At 42.6% G+C, this 23,401-nt stretch overlaps 1 protein-coding gene across 1 annotated transcript in view; it reads left to right on the top strand.

Moving 5' to 3' along the window:
* The first annotated feature begins 240 nt into the window (after nucleotides 1-240).
* The window catches only part of SEPSECS (Sep (O-phosphoserine) tRNA:Sec (selenocysteine) tRNA synthase), a 43,907-nt gene continuing 20,746 nt past the window's right edge, over nucleotides 241-23,401 (top strand). The window contains exons 1-6 of the mRNA XM_083755009.1: nucleotides 241-1,109; nucleotides 4,584-4,738; nucleotides 12,803-12,921; nucleotides 13,019-13,177; nucleotides 14,332-14,485; nucleotides 22,279-22,381. Of these exons, the coding sequence (XP_083611135.1) occupies nucleotides 945-1,109; nucleotides 4,584-4,738; nucleotides 12,803-12,921; nucleotides 13,019-13,177; nucleotides 14,332-14,485; nucleotides 22,279-22,381 (855 nt within the window). The 5' untranslated portion in view covers nucleotides 241-944. The remainder of the gene's footprint in view (nucleotides 1,110-4,583; nucleotides 4,739-12,802; nucleotides 12,922-13,018; nucleotides 13,178-14,331; nucleotides 14,486-22,278; nucleotides 22,382-23,401) is intronic.

The raw sequence follows: 23,401 nt of genomic DNA, 5'->3' as shown, positions 1-23,401 counted from the left end.
CAAGGTTAGGGCAACTTTAAAACTCAATTTTAATGTCGAGTCATTAAAAATATAGCAAAACAGGGAGGGGGTCACAAAACTAATAATTAAAATTGGGGGGGGGGTGGAAAACCTTAGGATCATGGGTGTAGCCAAGGGGGGCAGAGGGGTAGCTGCCCCTCCCTAAATCAATAAAAATCAATAAAAATAGCTCAGGTTCTGCCCCTCCAACAAAAGCGTACCCCCCCCATAAAAATCATGGCTACGCCCATACTTAGCATCTTTTAAGGATTCTGTCCACATGATCACTATACTCTGGGCACTTTTTGCTCATTTTGACGACCTGCCCAGACTCATTACCTTGACTGAAAGCTCCTTGACAAAGTTTTCATTCAAATACTGTGCCCTCAAAGCAAGACTTGGCGGCACCTTTTATCTGCAGTACTTCCTTCTCTGTCCAGCCCCCTTCTTTAAAATGTTTGGCCTGAGAAGGAGACCTGTGAAATCCGAAAGGCTGCTCACTCCTGGTAACTTTGCCCTGGGCAAAATATAAAGCGACTAACAAATGCAATAAATTGCTGTAAACTGCCCTGAAATCTACTGATGAAGGGTTTAATAAATGAAATAAATAATAATAATAGTATTGCTACTGGAGTTTCTCCGCACCAGGGCTAAGGGAACCAGCAGGAGGGACCCACTGGCCCTCCAGATGTTGTCAAGAGACTCCAAGGATGAAGATACTGTGGTCCAACATCTGTAGAGCCCCATCACTGACCTAACTGCGCGTGCGCAGAACGAAAGCCACGTTCTGTGGAGCGGCACCGTTGGGAAAGCGGGCGGCGAGTCCCTTCCCCTTCGTCCTCCTCTCCGATAGGGGGCGCCAGTCGCTCACGTTCTTATAACGTCCAGAGCGCCCCTCTGTCTCACTGCCGCTGACCGACGAAAGCGTCGCGCGCGGAGTGCGCATGCGCACGGAAACCCAGCCCCGCCTCTTCATTCCCTCGCTTTCCTCCGCCATGAATACGGAGAACTTCGTGGCCAGCGAGAGGCTCGTGAACGCGGCCTACGTGCGGCAGGGGTCGCAGGGGCGCCGCGCGCACGAGCTCCGCTTGCGGGCCTTGCTGGAGCAGGTAAAAAGCCGGGCCGGCGGGGAGTTACTCGTCGTTTCTTTCTGAGGGAAAGCGGGAGTGGGGGCGTGGCCTCGTCTCCGGGAGGCCCGCCCACCAGTCCGCCTGCTTTTACAGGCCACGCCCCCGAGGTGTCATTCTCATGGAACAGGCATAAGCAAACGGCCCTCCAGATTGGACTACAACTCCCATCATCCCCTGACCACTGGTCCTGTTAGCTAGGGATGATGGGAGTTGTAGTCCCAAAACAGCTGGAGGGCTGAGTTTGCCTATGCCTGTCATGGAACACAGAACGTAGGGAGCTGCCTAACAACAAAAAGCAAGGTTCTAGTCCTCATGGTCTGAATAAAAGGCTAATTTAAAGAGGAATATCTGACTTTTCTGGGACACGGGTGGCACTGTGGGTTAAACCACAGAGCCTAGGACTTGCCAATCAGAAGGTCGGTGGTTCGAATCCCCGTGACAGGGTGAGCTCCCGTTGCTTGTGCCAACCTAGCAGTTCAAAAGTACGTCAAAGTGCAAGTAGATAAATAGGTACCGCTCTGGTGGGAAGGTAAACGGTGTTTCCGTGCGCTGCTCTGGTTCGCCAGAAGCGGCTTAGTCATGCTGGCCACATGACCCGGAAGCTGTACGCCGGCTCCCTTGGCCAGTAAAGGGAGATGAGTGCTGCAACCCCAGAGTCGGTCACGACTGGGCCTAATGGTCAGGGGTCCTTTACCTTTTTATCTGACTTTTAGAAGACATCTGAAGGCAGCCCTGTATCTGGAAGTTTTTAATGTTTGATGTTTTATCTTGTTTTTAATATTCTGCCGGGAGCCTCTCAGAGTAATTGGGGAAACCCAGCCAGATGGGCAGGGTATAAATAAATTATTATTATTATTATTATTATTATTATTATTATTATTATTACAGAGTCATTTAGTCCATCTAGCCCAGTATTGTCCACACTAACTGGCAGCAGCTCTCCAGGGCATGGGTAGGCAATCTAAGGCCCAGGGGCCAGATCCAGCCCTTCGCCTTCTAAATCTGGCCCGTGAATCAGCGTGTTTTTTTTTTTACATGACTAGAATGTGTCCTTTTATTTAAAATGGGTTATTTGTGGGGCATAAGAATTCATTCTTTCTTTCTTTCTTTCTTTCTTTCTTTTCAAAATATGGTCCGGCCCCTCACAAGTTCTGAGGGACAGTGGACCGGCCCCCTGCTGAAAAAGTTTGCTGACCCCTGCTCCAGGGTTTAAACTCCACCTGGAGGTGCCATCAGGGACTGAACATGGCAAGGCAGACACTATGCCACTGAGCTACGGCTCTTATGCAGCCCTGGGCACAAAAAGACACCCCATCCCGGCCGTTCTGTTTCTGAGCGTAGTTGTGGTGGGAGTGCCTCTGATTCAGTGATGTAAAACCCTGGAGGCCAATAATAATAATAAATTTTATTTATACCCCGCCCTCCCCAGCCAAGACCAGGCTCAGGGCGGCTAACAACCAATAATAAAAACAAGTTGATTTAAATACAACTTAGAAAACAAGATTAAAATACAACATTAAAACATTAGGATGCAGCCTATTCACAGGAGGAGAAAGGACAAAGAAAGAGGGGGAGGGAATCAAACTGATTCTAAGCCAAAGGCCAGGTGGAACAACTCTGTCTTACAGGCCCTGCGGAAAGAAATCAGATCCCGCAGGGCCCTGGTCTCATGAGACAGAGTGTTCCACCAGGCCGGGGCCAGTGTTGAGAAGGCCCTGGCTCTGTTTGAGGCTAATCTAACTTCCTTAAGGCCTCTAGGGTGTTGCTATTTATGGACCTTAAGGTGGCTTGTCCACATAGCAGCAAGGTCGGAAGCTTCCCACTGGTGCCTTGGTATGGTTTTAGCTACTGGCAGCCTTTGTCTCTTTGCAGTTAGGGGCGATTTACTCTGCCACACCTCTGAATGCACTTTAAAGTGCATCCAACACACATTTGAAGTGTGTGACCCCCCCCCCAAAAAAGGAACGCCGGGAACTGTAGTTTTTTAAGGGTTCTGGGTCTTGTAGCTCTGTGAGTGGGCAGCTATAGTTTCTCAGAGCTCTTTGGGGGAAGTCATGTGCTTTAAATGCTTGTTGGGTGTTCTTAAAATGTATGGTATGGGTCTGAGAATTGTCTACTCATAGAAGAAGCAGCACACTATAAACAGTGATGAGTTTTGTATCATATATATTTTGTGATTTTCCATACCTAGCCAGGCCCATCGAGATGCAAAGGCAGGAAGTAATAATGCCTTATTTTTGGCAGAAACCTTTGTTCTTCTGACGTGTTAGTTACATCTCTTAGGTCCGGCCAGCTTAATATGTAACCTAATACTGTTGAGTAAGCATTCATAGAAAGTCCCACTGAATTTGTTTGCTTATTCCCTACCTACCTAAGACACTTTACCGAAGAAAATTACCTTGGATAATTTGCACAGTCTTTTTCCATCTGCAAAATAATGTGTCCTCTCCATATGCACACTTAATTGTGAACATAGCTTGAGATAGTGTTAACTTCATCCTTCTGCTTCTGGACTAGGTTTCCCTGTTAGCTTTGAAATTCAAGGAAAAGTGGTAGCTATATTGCAGGCACGTCCAGTAGGTGGATCGTGAACTACTGGTAGATCACTGGATGTGTGTGGTAAATCAGTGGCTCCCCTCAAAGAAGCTGTACAACTTTTGCTCCATTAGAAAAAGCTCAATTTTTTTGCCTTGCATCCCCCAAACAGGGCTTTCCTTCCTTAAAAAAAGGAATTTTGACCTGAACCCCCCAAAAGGGGGTAGATCACTGCCAGCAGATCACAGTCTCTTGGGAGTTGGCCACCCCTGCTATATTGGAAATGGTGCCTCAGTTCAGACAGTCTTTCACTGTTTTCTAAACAACTAAACTAAACTAATCTAAACTGTAATTGAGATTGGATATGTGCACTCTTACCCCTCTTGCATGTGATCCCCCCCCCCCTCTTTTCTACGTTTTGCTTTAATTAAGCCTTGCGCTTTAGAGCTTACCAGGATTTGGGAAGAAATTGTGGTTTCAGGCAATCCTGGTCAACTGTTGTTTTTAGCCCCAGTGAAGATGTAACCCTAAACTGTGGTTATAATGAGCCATAGAAGGGAGTACAAAATTTGCATTTGAGAGGGGGGAAAGGAACTGTGCCAACCTGCTGCATGTTCACCTCCATACCATGGGGTACAGCACCAGAAGTGAGCCAATGTTGCAATCCTGCAAGGCAAGTGGTGTGAGTTTGAACCCCTTGATATTTTTCTGCATGGAACTAAATGACAATGGTGGGTTTAAAAAGAAGTTTCTTTGCAGTAATAGAGTACTTTTCAATTAAAAACATGTGGTTTTTTTCAAGTTACAGTTTCATTTTTCCTTATTCTAGTTTAGCTTATCTAAGAAAATGAAACAACAACAATGTACTTTATGTATGTACTTTAACTGTACTGTATTTAATTGTACTGTTTTCTGAAGGGCAAATGTCCTGAAGATGGATGGGATGAAAGCACTATTGAACTTTTTCTACATGAACTGGCAATTATGGACAGCAATAATTTCCTAGGCAACTGTGGTGTGGGTGAGAGGGAAGGAAGAGTGGCATCAGGGCTAGTAGCCCGCCGACATTACAGGTAAATATGGCATTTTTAATATGACAAGTGACTTATTTCTCTTTTTACCTGTTTTCCTCCCGTGAAGGAATGTGCATAGCTAGGTAACAACTAGATTTTATATTCCCCAAAATGAGTGCTCAGCCATTGTATTCCTATGTGTTTATGGGTGCTAGAATTTACTGGTAATTAAGGTTTGGGGTCTGAAAGCTAGTTTTCTTGGAGGTGATATCTAGACACACACCCAGTGTGTATCTAAGCCAGGGGTCTGCAAGGTTTACCGGTCATGGGCCGGATCACTCCCACAGAGATTATCCGTGGGCCAGACCAGCGCAGCGCGACACCGGAAATCATGTCTGCACATGTCCCGTAGCGCCATAAATTGCTTCTGCGCATGCCCAGACACTGAAAATCATGCCTGCGCAGAAGCGATTTTCGGCGTCTGGACATGCACAGATGTGATTTCCAGTACCTGTGCATGTGCAGACGAGATTTCCAGCACCACTCGGTGAGTTCCCGCACTACGCCGGTTTAGTGCAGCGTGTGGGGGACTCGCCGAGCGGGCGGCTTGGTTCAGGGGTGGGCCAGTAAAATGGTCTTCATGGGCCGCACATTGCCGACCCCTGATCTAAGCCATGTGCTAGACCTTGTTAAGCCAAGTATAAAAGCTAACTCAGATAATTTCCTTTTGAGGTGTTAGCCTAGGGATGAACCGTTTAGGCAACACAAAGGATCAAAAGCATATCTCACTTGGAAATGAGTGGGTTTCCTTCCTTCCTCAAAGAGGTTTAGTTTAAAAAACAATGCTGGTGTTTTCGGAAAGGTTAGAGTTTAGAATGGCAGTTAGGAGTTAAGCAACAGAGTTACTAAGCAGTGGACTGGGGAGAGAGCCAGAAAGCAGGATTCTGGTGTCTTAATCCAATACTGACTATGGAGAAGCCATAACCTCTTGCATTGTAATTCTGAAGATCCCTCTATGGTAGTCTTAGGTTGTAAATATGTGTAAATAAACCATATATCATAAGGACAACACAGCTTCTGCTGCTCCTCGTTGTTCAAAAGGAAACTCAGACCCTGGATAAGTGTAGCTGGTATTCCTGAAATCTGGAATCTTTCACTACTCAGAAGTAGGGGTAGCAGGTAACAGTATATTCCTTCTTCCCAGCATCCTTCGGTGCAGTCTGAAACCTCCATAGCACATAAGAGTCTTGTTTGAATGTTGACTACTTCCTCCCATGTTCCACCTTGAGCTCTTCAATCTTAGTTCCATTGTTTAACAACTGAAAATTCAAAAATCTTCACAGCATTTTCTGACATTTTGATTTGTTTAATAAGTACCAGTATCATCTTTAGAATGGTTCTTATGGGTTATGATAGCTAGCTCTACTTTTTTGCTGCTTTTTCAAGTTGCTTGGGTTTGTTTTTTTTAAATACAAATATTGTGTTTAAATCTCCTTTTTATATTTAAAACAAACAGTGCAACCAACTCAGTTGTTGTTGTTGTTGTTTAGTCGTTTAGTCGTGTCCGACTCTTCGTGACCCCATGGACCAGAGAACGCCAGGCACCTCTGTCCTCCACTGCCTCCCGCAGTTTGCTCAAACTCATGCTGGTAACCTCGAAAACACTATCCAACCATCTCGTCCTCTGCCGTCCCCTTCTCCTTGTGCCCTCCATCTTTCCCAACATCAGGGTCTTCTCCAGGGAGTCTTCTCTTCTCATGAGGTGGCCAAAGTACTGGAGCCTCAGCTTCACAATCTGTCCTTCCAGTGAGCACTCAGGGTTGATTTCCTTCAGTATGGAGAGGTTTGATCTTCTTGCAGTCCATGGGACTCTCAAGAGTCTCCTCCAGCACCATAATTCAAAAGCATCAATTCTTCGGCGATCAGCCTTCTTTATGGTCCAGCTCTCACTTCCATACATCACTACTGGGAAAACCATAGCTTTAACTATACGAACCTTTGTTGGCAAGGTGATGTCTCTACTTCTCAAGATGCTGTCTAGGCCTGTCATTGCCCTTCTCCCAAGAAGCAGGCGTCTTTTAATTTCGTGGCTGCTGTCACCATCTGCAGTGATCATTGAGCCCAAGAAAGTAAAATCTCTCACTACCTCCATTTCTTCCCCTTCTATTTGCCAGGAGGTGATGGGACCAGTGGCCATGATCTTCGTTTTTTTGATGTTGAGCTTCAGACCATATTTTGCGCTCTCCTCTTTCACCCTCATTAAAAGGTTCTTTAATTCCTCCTCACTTTCTGCCATCAAGGTTGTGTCATCTGCATATCTGAGGTTGTTGATATTTCTTCCGGCAATCTTAATTCCGGCTAGGGATTCATCCAGCCCAGCCTTTCGCATGATGAATTCTGCATATAAGTTAAATAAGCAGGGAGACAAAATACAGCCTTGTCGTACTCCTTTCCCAATTTTGAACCAATCAGTTGTTCCATATCCAGTTCTAACTGTAGCTTCTTGTCCCACATAGAGATTTCTCAGGAGACAGATGAGGTGATCTGGCACTCCCATTTCTTTAAGAACTTGCCATAGTTTGCCGTGGTCGACACAGTCAAAAGCTTTTGCATAGTCAATGAAGCAGAAGTAGATGTCTTTCTGGAACTCTCTAGCTTTCTCCATAATCCAGCGCATGTTTGCAATTTGGTCTCTGGTTCCTCTGCCTCTTCTAAATCCAGCTTGCACTTCTGGGAGTTCTCGGTCCACATACTGCTTGAGCCTTCCTTGTAGAATTTGAAGCATAACCTTGCTAGCGTGTGAAATGAGTGCAATTGTGCAGTAGTTGGAGCATTCTTTGGCACTGCCCTTCTTTGGGATTGGGATGTGGACTGATCTTCTCCAATCCTCTGGCCACTGCTGAGTTTTCCAAACTTGCTGGCATATTGAGTGTAGCACCTTAACAGCATCATCTTTTAAAATTTTAAATAGTTCAGCTGGAATGCCATCACTTCCACTGGCCTTGTTATTTGCAGTGCTTTCTAAGGCCCATTTGACTTCACTTTCCAGGATGTCTGGCTCAAGGTCAGCAACCACACTACCTGGGGTATACGAGACATCCATTTCTTTCTGGTATAATTCCTCTGTGTATTCTTGCCACCTCTTCTTGATGTCTTCTGCTTCTGTTAGGTCCTTTCCACTTTTGTCCTTTATTGTGGAAATCTTTGTACGAAATGTTCCTTTCATATCTCCAATTTTCTTGAACAGATCTCTGGTTCTTCCCATTCTATTGCTTTCCTCTATTTCTTTGCATTGCTCGTTTAAGAAGGTCTTCTTGTCTCTCCTTGCTATTCTTTGGAAATCTGCATTCAATTTCCTGTATCTTTCACCATCTCCCTCGCATTTTGCTTGCCTTCTCTCCCCCGCTATTTGTAAGGCCTCATTGGACAGCCACTTTGCTTTCTTGCATTTCCTTTTCATTGGGATGGTTTTCGATTCTGCCTCCTGTATAATGTTACGAGCCTCCATCCATAGTTCTTCAGGCATTCTGTCCACCAAATCTAAATCCTTAAACCTGTTCCTCACTTCCACTGTGTATTCATAAGGGATTTGACTTAGATTGTATCTTACCGGCCCAGTGGTTTTTCCTACTTTCTTCAGTTTAAGCTTGAATTTTGCTATAAGAAGCTGATGATCTGAGCCACAGTCAGCTCCAGGTCTTGTTTTTGCTGACTGTATAGAGCTTCTCCATCTTTGGCTGCAGAGAATATAATCAATCTGATTTCGATGCTGCCCATCTGGTGATGTCCATGTGTAGAGTCGTCTCTTGTGTTGTTGGAAAAGCGTGTTTGTGATGACCAGCTTGTTCTCTTGACAGAACTCTATTAGCCTTTGCCCTGCTTCGTTTTGATCTCCAAGGCCAAACTTGCCAGTTGTTCCTTTTATCTCTTGACTCCCTACTTTAGCATTCCAATCCCCTATAATGAGAAGAACATCCTTCTTTGGTGTCACTTCTATAAGGTCTTGTAAGTCTTCATAGAATTGGTCAATTTCAGTTTCTTCAGCACAAGTAGTTGGTGCATAAACTTGGATTACTGTGATGTTAAAAGGTCTGCCTTGGATTCGTATCGAGATCATTCTATCATTTTTGAGATTGCATCCCAGTACAGCTTTCGCCACTCTTTTGTTGACTATGAGGGCCACTCCATTTCTTTTATGGGTTTCTTGCCCACAGTAGTAGATATGATGGTCATCCGAACTGAATTCACCCATTCCCGTCCATTTTAGTTCACTGATGCCCAGGATGTCAATATTTATTCTTGCCATCTCATTTTTGACCACCTCCAACTTACCCAGGTTCATGGTTCTTACATTCCAGGTTCCTATGCAATATTTTTCTTTACAGCATTGGACTTTCCTTTCGCTTCCAGGCATATCCGCAACTGAGCGTCCTTTCGGCTTTGGCCCAGCCGCTTCATCAGCTCTGGATCTACTTGTACTTGCCCTCCGCTCTTCCCCAGTAGCATGTTGGACGCCTTCCGACCTGAGGGGCTCATCTTCCAGCGTCATATCTTTTATATGCCTGTTGTCTTTGTCCATGGAGTTTTCTTGGCAGGGATACTGGAGTGGCTTGCCGGTTCCTCCTCCAGGTGGATCACGTTTGGTCAAAACTCTCCACTATGACCTGTTCATCTTGGGTGCCCTGCTCGGCATAGTTCATAGCTTCTCTGAGTTCTTCAAGCCCCTTCGCCACGGCAAGGCAGTGATCCATGAAGGGGCAACCAACTCAGTACATATCACTTAAACAAGAAGATTGGCACTTTAACCTGGCTTATTGGCCAATTCCAACGCCTACTAGAGTAGCAAAAATATATATAATGGGGTATACTAGTTGTTTCACCATTACTTTCTCACGAAGGATGGTGTCACACTAATGTTTTATTTAGATCATTAGTATACCATATTAGATTTTCTTTTAAAAAAAATCTTAAGCAGTTTACAGCATATCTTAAAATATTTGAAGTACAACATTACTGAATATCAGAATAGATTTTCAGATTTATTTCTATACAAATTACAAATCGTATACAAAAGTGTAATAGTAACCCACATTTAAAAACAACATAATCACTGTTGAAACAAAATATCCTCTTAAAGATGACAAAAAAGAAGTAAAAATCAAATAGAAAAAACATTAAAAATCCTGCATCTTATAAAACATTATTAGCAACTAAACAAAATCACTGAAGTAGAAGTTATGCCCATGCTTTCCTTCATAGTAATGTCTCCTAAACACATCCTTAGTACTCTCTAACATACAGATCTCAGCCATTCACATCAACCGTATCCATAATGCAGATATCTGTTGCAGACAGATAACAGTATTGCAGTTGTGTAGCCCTGGTCCAGTTTGTGGATTGCAGGTAGAATCTCATTACGCTAATTTACGGGTTTGGGTTTTGTCCATTTGCAAATTTCTGAATTTGCTTATACTGTACATTTATAGCTTGATATTGTGTTATGAGCAGAAATAATTTTCATTATTCCAATATTCCCTTCATCCAAGGCAAAAGAGTTAAGGGTAGGATGGGAGATGCATACAGCACTTGGGGGATATATTCGTGGTGCTTCTCGCACCATGTGTGCATTACTTAACAGAAGGTCAGCCAACTATAACAAAAGTAGGTTCAGCCTTCTGCTCAAGTACATCTTTCTTCCAACAGAGTTGGTTTCATCTTAAGGACATAGAATCATAGAATCATAGAATCATAGAGTTGGAAGAGACCACAGGGGCCATCGAGTCCAACCCCCTGCCAAGCAGGAAACACCATCAGAGCACTCCTGACATATGATTGTCAAGCCTCTGCTTAAAGACCTCCAAAGAAGGAGACTCCACCACACTCCTTGGCAGCAAATTCCACTGTCGGAACAGCTCTCACTGTCAGGAAGTTCTTCCTAATGTTTAGGTGGAATCTTCCTTCTTGTAGTTTGGAGCCATTGCTCCGTGTCTGCTTCTCTGGAGCAGCAGAAAACAACCTTTCTCCCTCCTCTATGTGGCATCCTTTTATATATTTGAACATGGCTATCATATCACCCCTTAACCTCCTCTTCTCCAGGCTAAACATGCCCAGCTCCCTTAGCCGTTCCTCATAAGGCATCGTTTCCAGGCCATAAGGACAGGTATTTCAGTTTAACTGTGTACCTGTTCTCTGTCATCCTAAACGATAACTGTAGGTTCCTGGTTCCTGAAAAGAGAGACCACAATTATAAAAAGGTCCTTTTCTCAGATGTCGTGTTCCTAATGCGAGTAGAATGCTTGTATGAGCAGGTTTTTATATCTTTTTGAACATATGAACCCCTGCTTGGTATGCTAAAAATGTGAAAATAATTTCTTTGCTGCTATGTTAACAAATATTAGCATAGTGAAATTGAATTTTTGGATGAAGAAATAAATGATGTATTCTTCTCTTCCACTTCAGCTTAATTAGTTTTACAGTGGAACATTTACCCTTCACCAGCACACTAATCAGAATTTCTTCTATCCCATATATTAAAACAAAAACATTAAACATCAGTTACATGCATATATTGAATTATGGGAGTTGCATTTTTAAATGACCCTTATGACAGATTAATTGCGGCTAACATGAACAAAAGCCCATTAAAACTGATTTTATTCAAATGAAGCAGAGCTTATGGGCAAACTCAGCTTCTAAGGGCCTAAAGTCCCAGGTCATCTGGCACTCGATTGGGCTGTTGTATAATTTACAGCCAACACATTTTTAAATATAAGCTTACTTTGCTGCTCCAAACAGTATGCATTTGTTGTTCCAGCTGTCATTATAAGTGACACTCTGTCACTTACAATTATTCCAGTATTGGAATAATTGTAAGTGAAAGAATGACAAAGAGCGCCAGGTTTTTTGGCATGCCCACTCCTTATATGTGGTTGCCACCTGCCCCTCACCTAAGTCTTCTGTGTGTGTTAAAGAAGTGGGGAGAATGGGATCAATATGTCTCCCTTCTTGGCTTAGCAGAAGGCAGAATCAATGCAGAGACCTATTTTGCTTCTGTCCTTGCAAGGAACCTCCATGTGAAATGGAACTACCCATCCTTTGCATTCAGGTCCTCTGGCATGCACAGAGGACTTCGACAGAGCTCAGAGTCTTGTTTTACCTTGCCCAGCTCCTTAAGGAAGGCAAACATTGGGTTGAGGGGCTTGTAATGTTTGGAATGCATTGAGGAACCATCAAAGGCAACTGCAAGAGCATCCTGTAGGAGAGGGAGACAGGAAACCTAGACAGTTCATTTCATTCTGTGTCATGTAACCATGGAAGAGATATTGGCCACAGATCAAAGAGACCTTAATCATAAACCTTGACTCAGCTGCCAATCCACTCTGTGCTGAAAGGACCGTCAAGTAGCAAAGTGAATGCAAACTCCTCTACTAGAGTCAGCATGTTCACGTGGTGCAGGTAAACCAGAGTTTAGCATACCATGATAATGCAAACTAGGTCACTGGGGCCTTCCAGGGGCTCAGCATCCCCTCTTGTGTTTGCAGGGTAGGCAGCAGAACTGGCTAAATTGCCATCCTGCCATAGACAGCTGTTGGCTGCCTTCAAGTTGGTGGGTCGCAAGTTTTGTAGGTCTACATAGCGGTAGATACAATAACGGAATTTAAGGTAAGCCACATAGGTAAAGCTAAAGGGACCCCTGACCATTAGGTCCAGTCGTGACCAACTCTGTATTGGCCGAGGGAGCAGTTTCTGGGTCATGTGGCCAGCATGACTAAGCCGCTTCTGGCGAACCAGAGCAGCGCACAGAAACACCGTTTACCTTCCTGCTGGAGCGGTACCTATTTATCTGCTTGCACTGGCATGCTTTCGAACTGCTAGGTGGGCAGGACCTGGGACCGAACAACGGAAGCTCACCCCGTCGTGGGGATTCAAACTGCCGACCTTCTGATCGGCAAGCTCTAGGCTCTGTTGTTTAACCCACAGTGCCAAGTCACATATTTTGAAGTTAATGCCAGTACAATTCATGAAGTTGGTTCTCACTAAGTCACGGTGCAAAACTCTGTATCTGAGTATCTATTTTTCTGTTAAAAGTTGCATTTCCCTCCCAGCCTTCTGTTTCGTTTCCAGGTTGATCCATGGGATTGGAAGGTCAGGCGATATTTCTGCTGTTCAGCCAAAAGCTGCAGGCTCCAGTCTCTTGAACAAACTTACTAATTCAGTTGCCTTGGATATCATAAAACTTGCCGGTAAGTGTGGAGCCAAGTGCATGTGTTCCTTTACAGGTACTTGCAATATCTTAAGAGCATTTGTTTTTCACATCTGATTTTTGTCTTTTACCTGCAGGTGTCAGGACAGCGAGTAGCTGCTTTGTGGTCCCCATGGCAACTGGCATGAGCCTGACGTTATGCTTCCTAACCTTGCGGCACAAGCGACCAAAAGCAAAATACATTATCTGGCCCCGCATAGACCAGAAATCCTGTTTCAAGTCAATGATCACTGCAGGTAAAAGGGTTTGTGGGGAGTGCTGGGGATTCTTGTTGCTTGCTTAGCACAAACTTTGAACATGTTGTTTGATTCTTGGTAAGCCTCTCACTGTTGATGCCTTCCTGGGACTGCAATAAAAGGGGAGAGCTTGTCAAATACCTTGCAATACATGACTAGAGGTTTTGTTTTTGTTTCTTGCATGGTAGGTTGGAAATTGTGTAGGCCTGCAATATATATAACTTTCTGGAAGCCTGAAACAAGCTATGATTTTAAGTAATTATATGCAAAATTCAGTTTCCTTCCTTCTCTTCTTCTATAGTTTTCTGGCTTCCCAGTTGTCTTTGAAACACACAGTCTCGTTTGTCCCTGGGTCATGTGAGGATTTTTCTAAAGCCACACAAACCTTACACTTCTCGGCAGAAATCGTACTGATTTTCAATATTCTATTGCTCACCTATTTGAAGAGTGAGAATATGTGTGAACATTCTGTAGCATCTTAACAGCTTGTCCAGAGGCTGATTTAAGAACTTGCAGACAAGCACTTGTGGTAGAGAGCCACAAAATCTGCAATAGCTGCTAAGAAGCGAAATAACCAATAAGCTCCTGAAAGGCTAACTTACAATACGTTTGTGAATTTTTTGAGATTTACGTCAAGTGTGATGTAAACTGCCTCAACACCTTTGCTATATTCTGCAGCATTTCTTTTCAGAGTGTTCAAACCACTGTTGTCACACTTAGAATATTATGTCCATCTTCCAGTTTTTTTACTGGAAGCTGGATGTTTACTCCATCTTGCAGGACGTTTTTGCTAGCAATATTTTAAATTGAGTCTGGAGAGAGTAGCCCTGTCTGCTATATCTTATGTTTGAACATCAGGTCTTGCCCTTAATTTTAATTTTCCATGGGATGTTGTATGGCGGGTGCCAGTGAGATAATTTCTTGGACTGATGGTGCAATACCAGTTTATTTACTGATATCCATAGTGGCTAATATTAAAGTTTAATACTAATTTTAATAGAATAGTCTCTGTAATTTTAAATAGAATAGTTGTCTCTGTAGTAAGCAATGAGAATAAAATCAAACAAAGGAGGCACACTGGGGACACAGTGAAGATTAAATTGTAGGAGAATCCAGGATGCCCACTCATACATTGTTTTTGTTGGCTGGACTAGGTTTTGAGCCCGTGGTGGTAGAAAATGTATTAGAAGGTGACGAGCTGCGTACAGACCTCAAGGCAGTGGAAGCTAAAATCCAGGATCTTGAGGCTGATAATATACTCTGTGTTCATTCTACCACATCATGTTTTGCTCCAAGGGTGCCTGACAGGTAAATAAAGCAACATGTAAACTATTGGTAGCTATAATTTATATTTGACTTTGAGGGTAGCAATGATACTACTGCCTGTGATTGACTAAGTTTCCCTAATGTCCAAGAGCAAGCATAGGCAAGCTACAGCCCTCCAGATGTTTTGAGACTACAATTCCCATCATCCCTGACCACTGTCCTGTTAGCTAGGGATGATGGGAATTGTAGTTCCAAAACATCTGGAGGGCTGGAGTTTGCCTATGCCTGTCCACAGGGGATCAGATAATGGAGAAGGGTCTCTGGCTGTCGTTGGTTGAGCTTCTCATGTCCTAGAATGAGTCATCCACCGGCAGAGGGACAGGAGGAAATAGAAAATAGAGAGACAGGATCAGGCCTCGAGCTAATGGAAGCAGTGTAGGGGAGATGAGGATGGGAACTAGGAAAGAAAGACTGGGAATTCTCCAGAGCTGTGAGGAAGACCATGGAACATACTTTATCGAGGAAGGAAAGTGGGGATAAAGTTGGCAGAAACGAGGTTCACATGGCCAGGAACTCAGGAAGGAGGATGTAATCGACACAGTCTGCCAGATATTTGATGGAGATCTATGACTGAGATACATTTTATGGTCTGGTTTTAAGCTGACTGTATCCTTGCTAGAGTAAGAGTTCAACCACAAGACTGGGGGAATCTCTTTGTACAGCTCTTACGATACTACTCTAGACTACAGGTAAGGAATTGTATGTCTGAATGCTCTCTTGTATTAAAGCGAAACCTCCTACACTTAAAAAACTAGCATTTTATAGGTAAGGTTCTGTTGTGCTGGCTTGTTTGCGCAGAGAAATCTTAAATGTCAGAATATTTGCATGTTAGTATTCAACAATTCATGGAAAGACAGGAGGGAGTTCCTGATTAGGATATGAATATTACCAGGTGGAACAAAAGTCAGACAAACGATTTTTATCATACCTGCTTTAGATTAATGATCCTCCACAACTGTACTTTGGAGTAAAGTTATTCTTGCAAATTGCTTTTCCTGAGGGCCTCTAATTAGGATGGATATCATCTTTAGCTGCTGGAATTATTGATAGAAAAGTAACTTCTTTAACGTCTAATGTTTCTGCTACCTCTCTGTTGATGTTCATTTGATAAGCCTATAGGAAGTCCTGACTAACTGTGCAATCCTAATCGTGCCTACTCTGAAGTAAGTAAGCTCTGTTGAATTCAGCAGGGCTCACACCCATGTAGGTGGAGCTAGGATTGCAGCCTAAGCCATTCCATTCCGAGCAGTTAAAACAAAGGTAATTAAGAAAATTTTAAATTCCCTAAAAATGCATCACTATTCATTTTGTCAACTCTTCATCTGTGGTTGTCAGCAAAAATTTGTTCGGAACACTTCTGGACTCCACAAAATATAACACTTCAAGTCTGCTTTTCTATTCAAAGTTGAACCATATCCCAATTTTGTGGGTAAATGATTTGGGCTTGTGGATGGGAGACAAAGAGTCGGCTGAGAAACTAATAAATTGTGATTGCGGTTGCAGAGGGTAAGAAAATTTATCCTCTAAATTGGATTGTCTTTCAAGTAGTGGCGGTAAAAATGATCTGTAGTATAAACTGTGTAAATAACTTCCTTCATGCATGCAAATATGTATCTGCAGTTACGTAATGAGCACAGGCAAGAGTTTTACAGGTTTAGTGATTCCTATTTACCACTGTCACATATTATAGCAATGGTCAAAAAAAGTATCTCCTAGCGTAAAATAGTCTTCCTCTCTATTTTTTAGACCTTTATCTTGCCTTACTTCTTCTTTTTTCTTCTTCGTTTCCATATGACCTTTTTGTATTTTTTTAATTCAGCTGTTTCAAAAATGGCAGATCCATAGGATTTTGCATCCTGTGATCTTAATCCAGAGTGTTCTGCATATTTGACCTAGCTATATATTATGGGGCAGATAGGATAGTAGTTTTAGACTGCGTCCAAGGAACTTCTGGGGTTTCACAGAAAGCTAGTGGAAGGGATATTCTCCAGCGAATGTATCAGTAATGACTGACAAGTTTCCCTGCAGAACAGCTTGTGTGCCAGTACCCATCTTCTCCCACAGGACATGGGTGTGTGCGTGTCTGGTATGTCCAAAATTTCATGGCAGGCAAGCTAGGAAAGTATTTCCGAAAGGTGAAAAGTTTGAAAATTTCTGATGTAGGGGAAAGATGATCAAGATCAACTGAAACAGCAACACACACACACACACACACACACACACACACACACACACCAGCATTGAACTGTTGGATTGTGACCTCAATGTCAAGTACTAGCTGGAATTTGCAGTCCTCCTCTAGAAGTCTTTGCATTTAGAAATATAAAAAGGTAAAGGGACCCCTGACCATTAGGTCCAGTCGTGACCGACTCTGGGGTTGCGGTGCTCATCTTGCTTTATTGGCCGAGGGAGCTGGCGTACAGCTTCCGGGTCATGTGGCCAGCGTGACTAAGCTGCTTCTGGCGAACCAGAGCAGCACACGGAAACGCCGTTTCCCTTCCCGCCGGAGCGGTACCTATTTATCTACTTGCACTCTGACGTGCTTTCAAACTGCTAGGTTGGCAGGAGCAAGGACTGAGCAACAGGAGCTCATCCCGTCGCAGGGATTCAAACCGCTGACCTTCTGATCAGCAAGTCCTAGGCTCTGTGGTTTAACCCACAGCGCCACCCTTCTTTAGAAATATAGTCACATATAAAAGTTGAACTTCTGAGTAAGAATCTTTTTTTCCTTTTACTGTAAATTAGTTTCAGCTAGACTGAATTGGTTTTTTAAATATATTGTTGATTTATTGATTTAATAAACATTTGTACAAGTATGTGGTAAAAGGATATAAAGTTGGTCTAATAATTCTGTCTTTGTGCCATGAATGTTGTCTAAACTGAGTTGGAAAAAAATTCTGAATCGAACCAGGGATGTGAAAATAAAAATAACCTAATCTCAGGCCATTGCAATTTGCCGTTCATTTCTCTGCCGCCAGCTTTGTAGTCCGGTACATTGTTGTGCGCTGTCTCATTCCTGAAACTATGAATTTAAAATATTCAATGGCATTTGAAGGGCCTTTTTTTATTAAAGGACTGCTGTCAACCCCTGAAGGTCACACATTTATCTTTTCAATGGGATTGCCCCCATTGCTACAACCTCAGAAAATATATTTCAACTTTGCTATAACATTTTGTCCAGGTATCAGATGAAATGGCGTTTTCCTTTTATAACTTTTATGTGGTCATTTCTTCCAGCACTATTCCTTTGCATGTAAAGACTATTTGAACTCCCATGTTAGGGACCCCTGCCCGAGGAAAGTGCAGGCATAATTGTATTCCTTCCTCCATAGTTTCATACTTCATATAATTATTTCTCGGGAGCACCTGTCTCCTCAGCCAGCTCACTTGTTCTACCCTTAGACTGCAATCCTACACTCACTTACTTAGGAGCAAGCCCCATTGAACTCTTATTTCTCGGTAAGCATGTATAAGATCACACAGTTACAATGCAAACCAAACCAGAGATAGGTGTGCACATTGATTTGAATGGTTCTAAATGCACCTTCCTTGTTGATTGGATTGCGACCTGTTTTTCTAGCTGTTGTTCTAAACCAGAGAGATGGCAAATGCCCATATTCTTAAACTACTATATTCTGCAAAAATTCAGTAGCCAGATCTACCTGACTCCACAACTGGATATCATCAGCAATGTCTAGGCAACACGACCATATACATACACAATAGACAATCTTTATAGAATTGTAGAATTCTCAAAGTCTCTGAAAATCTTTAAATGACTTTGAGACTAAAGATTTCATTTTGTACTTGTTATAGTTTGAAGGAATTCTATAAAGATTGTCTATTGCATATGTATATGGTCATTGTGTTGCCTAGACATTGCTGACGTTCTCTTTGCAACACAGGGGTTTGTTTGGTACACGACTGGAAAGGCAGGCTCTATAATAAAATTAATATTTTGCAGATACAGAGCACAGGTGCTTTGATTGTATGAAATGATTGATTTGGGGTGAAGAGAGAAAGATGAGGAGGTGACCTGTTTCTGGAAAAATCTTTAGGGGATTGGCACTGGTCCCTTGCCTTTTCCAAATAGTTGTGAGATAGCAATGCAATGGCATACATATGAAATACCCACAATGGCTTTTTAAACACACTGTGTCGTAACTGAGCAAATACTTTTATCACGACTTCATGTCACCTTTGTTAGGACCACCATGAATAAAATTGTTTTGAGGGCTGGATTTAACTCAGGATTGCTAGCTAGGCAGCCCTGTTTGTAAACAGTGAACTGGGCCTTTGCATTATGTATGCAACAGGCTTAAGAAAGGTAGAGAGGGAAAGGAGAGAAAGAGAGATGCCTCTCTTAAAAACATTGCTGTAGCTCTTATGTGGCACATCCCAGTTCAGTCACTGAGATCATCTGGCAAAGCAATGTTCCAAAACCTCAGCTGGCTTCACCTGGAAGTTGGGCATTTAGTATTGCTGGTCCCACACTGTGCAATTCTATTATAGCAGAGATTCACCTGTCATTTTCACTGCTAATTTTCAGGCAGCTTTTGAAGACGTTTTTATGCCAGCACGCCCGTTCAGTTTTTAAAACATTTTCAATATGAGCCACTCATTTCTATGCTTATTTTCTATTGTTTTGATAGTGCTTTATGTTTTATTGTACTTGCAAATACTATTTAACACCACCTTGCTTTCTGTGTGGGTAGTGGTGGTCTATAAATATTTTTATAAACAAATTAAAGGAGGTACATATCTATATAGGGACACGGGTGGCGCTGTGGTCTAAACCACAGAGCCTAGGGTTTGCCGATCGGAAGGTCGGCAGTTCGAATCCCTGCAATGGAGTGAGCTCCCGTTGTTCAGTCCCAGCTCCTGCCACGTAGCAGTTCGAAAGCATGTCAAAGTGCAAGTAGATAAATAGGTACCACTGTGGCGGGAAGGTAAACGCCATTTCCGTGCACTCCTCTGGTTCACCAGAAGCGGCTTAGTCATGCTGGCCACATGACCTGGAAGCTGTTTGCGAACAAACGCCGGCTCCCTTGGCCTATAGAGCGAGATGAGCGCTGCAACCCCAGAGTTGTCCACGACTGGACCTAAAGGTCAGGGTACCTTTACCTTTACCTTTTACATACCTATATAAAATAAAGCACACAGCAGATGGTTTTAAAACATTTTTTTCCTCCTGCATTTCACTTTAAATACATTTGAGAGTGGCTGTTTGAATCTCTTTGAACTCTGGCATCTCTTGCTGTTCAGAGCTCCTGCAACCAAGAGCAAAAGTAATTGAGGTTCCTGCAAGGAGGACATCCTAGTCTATAACATCAAACTTAACGATTGCTGCCTGAACTCCCAGACCATTAAATGTTGAGGAGAGTGGTGGTTCAGTTGCTATGCAGCATTCTACCTTCCACTGGCTACTGAAGCAGGGCGTGCTTAGTAAATGGGCTGTAACATTTTTAAAAACAATCATATTTGGAATGGTTTCACTTGGGGTTGGCACTGGTTTGTAGGCAAGCACTGATCACCCCACACTTTGGGAAAAGGAGGAGGAGGGAGCAGGCATGTGAACCCTGCAGCTTGTGTCTGCTCATTGTTAAACTGCCATCATACTTCAGTTTGGCATTATGTCTGAATATTATTAGGCTACAGTGAGCTTCATAGCTGAATGAGGATTTGACCCCAAGCCTCTCTGATACATGTTCAACATGCTATCTACTGCACCAGTATTTCCCAGGCTTATAATAATCGTGTATCCTTTTTGAGACTTTAGTCTTATTGGTGTACCTCTTTTTGGGCAATGATAATTTGGGGGGTAGTTTTCATAATACTATTTTATCTCTGATAGAGAGAGAGTGTGTGTGTGGCTGTGTACCCTTTGAAACCTTTTCTTCTACCCCCCCCACTGGTACTTTAAATAATAACCTGACTTTTGCAGTTCAGGCTTCATATTCCTCCACTTGCTTCACTACAGTAGTAAAGACCTACTTCAGAATAGAGTGAACTTTGGATTAGTTACTTGTGCACATAGATTACCAGCTCATTTAAACTAAGGCTGTAGGAAGAGAATGATAATTTTAATTGCTGCCAAATTAGCTTGGATTGGATTTATAGCTCAGAGGCGCAATTTTTCATCTCTTGGGCTAGGGTGGATTAAAAATGGATGATTTTATATAAATGGATTTTTGAATAAATGAAATTATACCAAGTGCTCCCTAAAATAACTCGGTTTTAAGTTGTATCTGAGTTTGAAAAAGCCATTAGAATCTACATTTATATTCTCTTAAAACCAAATCCGTTATCCCCCTGCTAAATATATTACATTGAACCTAAGCCTGATTTCCTATGTTAAAGAATGAATGAGAAGGAAAAAAAAGTGTCATGAAGTTGAGCATTACACAGATGACACAATAGGTTATGAGTCATATTAATTATTGTGAACATTGTACATATGTAGGCAGTCCAGTAGACAGGATGTTATAGCGGTATACTGTTCTTCGTAGCGTTGCAGCTGTACAGTGAATCAGACAAAAAAATTGGGACTTCCATTTTCTCTCCTTCTCCTGCGTAGAGGGGTCAGGAGAAGAAGCACCTATGGAAACGCATGATGGGATATGGTCCTTAATTTCACAGCTGTTCCTGTAACTAGACCTAGATTCTGTAGTATAAAAGACATGGGAGCTGCACCCTAAGATCTTTGGGTACTGTTCAAGTATTTTGGCTGTTCTAGCATTCAATTAGTAGGCATACTGTCCCCCTGCCCCCCAAAATGCCCTAATCAGAAAGTTGGATTTTTTTTGGTTTAAATCATTTCAATATGTCCTGAACTATTTAATTTTCACAACAGACTTTATATCAGGCATAGGCAAACTTGGCCTTCCAGATGTTTTGGGACTACAACTCCCGTCATCCCTAGCTAACAGGACCAGTGGTCAGGGATGATGGGAGCTGTAGTCCCAAAACATCTGGAGGGCTGAGTTTGCCTATGCCTGCTTTATATGTTTGGTCCCCATTGAAGTCGAAATCTAGATAGATGGGAAGGTTGTGATTTAAAAAGAAATTCAATGCCTCTAAATAATTACAGCTATGTTTTCCACTACAGTGGTACCTTGGTTGTTGAATGGCTTGGCTCCTGAACAAATCGGCTCCCGAACGCCACAAACCCGGAAGTGAGTGTTCCGGTTTGTGAACGTTTTTCAGAAGCCAAATGTCTTCCGCAGCTTCCGATTGAATGCAGGAAGCTTCTGCACTCAATCGGAAGCCGCGCCTTGGTTTTTGAACGGCTCCGGGTGTCAAACGGACTCCCGGAACGGATTAAATTCGACAACGAAGGTACCACTGTATTGGACCGTAAAATAAGTGCTTTTTAAACTGAATTCTTAGTCCAAATACACATTAGAAAAATAGATAAGAATGCAACTTTAGCTAACGTCTAAATAACTCTTGAACTAATACCATAGTCTAAGGGCTTTGGTCTCAAACAGCATGAAACTTAGGAAGTTGCAAAAGCTTTTGGTGATATGCTCTTCTGTTCAAAGTCAATGCCAAATATGTCACCAGGTTTGCATAATCCCCTTGTAGGTTATGCAGCTATTTGAACTGTTTGAACTGTTTCTATCCCATCTTAAGCAGTAGGAGGCTAACTGAGATACTCGGCTTTGTTTCCCTTACGTTTCCTTTTAATTTATTTCAGTCTTTCCTCCCAGGTTCCTTCTATTACTTTTCTGTCCTTGACTGTGTTTGCCCAAATTTCAATTTTTTATTTGCAGATTGGAAGAATTAGCCGAGATTTGTGCAAGATATGACATCCCCCACATAGTCAATAATGCATATGGAATCCAGTCCTCCAAATGTATGCATCTCATTCAGCAGGTAAGGGGCATTTAGCTCTATCTTGGACATTGTGTCTCTAGATTAACTAGAGATTTACACCAGACTTTGAAACTTGGAGCTTTCTAGCTGGCAATACTGTGTTTCCCTTTGTTATTTATCAATAATAATAATAATAATAATAATAATAATAATAATAATAATAATTTATTATTTATACCCCACCCATCTGGCTGGGTTTCCCCAGCCACTCTGAGTGGCTTCCAACAAAATATTAAAATACAGTAGTCCATCAAACATTAAAAGCTTCCCTAAGCAGGGCTGCCTTCAGGTGTCTAGTAGTTGTCTAGTAGTTGTTGTTCTCTTTGACATCTGGTGGGAGGGCGTTCCACAGGGCCGGTGCCACTATACTTACCTTAATATATACTTAACTCTCTTACTAATCGCAAATTTTCCTGAGAGAATGGGAGTGGAAGGAGCAGGGACAATAGCTGCTAAAGAGAGAGAAGATAAACTCAGAATGTGGGGTGGTAATTCCGCGATCCACACCAGTTTTCTCAGCCTTCTGAATTCTGAATTGTCAGAGCCTGACTTGTGTGAAGAGAGTAAAAGGCTCCTGAACTGGATGGGTTAAGAGTGCTCAACAGAAAAGGAGCTGTCATGGTATTTAAAAGCGAATAGGGAAATTAAATTTCAAGCACACAGCTTTGGGAGAATATGCTATGCAAGGACTAGATAGTGCGGTGGTTAAGGAAATGAGTTGTGAGCCAGGACATACCTGATGCAAGCCTAGGAAAGCTACAACCTCTCTTTCTCTTACTTGTTTATTTTTTGCAAAATTTATATACTGCTTGATTGTAAGGAAACCTCGATAAGTGGTTTACAAAAATATGAAATAAAACGTTAACATTTCAATAAAAAAGTTATATAAAAAGTATTCAAACAGTGCCCATTCCACAGAGTTAGTCCAGGAGGATGCCATAGTCAGTTGTATTGAAGGCCACAGAGAGACCAAGAAGCAGGAGCAACGTCACACTTGGTTCTGTCCCACTCTCGGTAAAG

The sequence above is a fragment of the Podarcis gaigeae genome (genome assembly GCF_964106915.1).
Source record: "Podarcis gaigeae genome assembly, chromosome: 9".
Classification (NCBI taxonomy): Eukaryota; Metazoa; Chordata; class Lepidosauria; order Squamata; family Lacertidae; genus Podarcis; species Podarcis gaigeae.
Note: the sequence above shows the minus strand (reverse complement) of the source record. Positions and strands in the feature narration are given on the sequence as shown.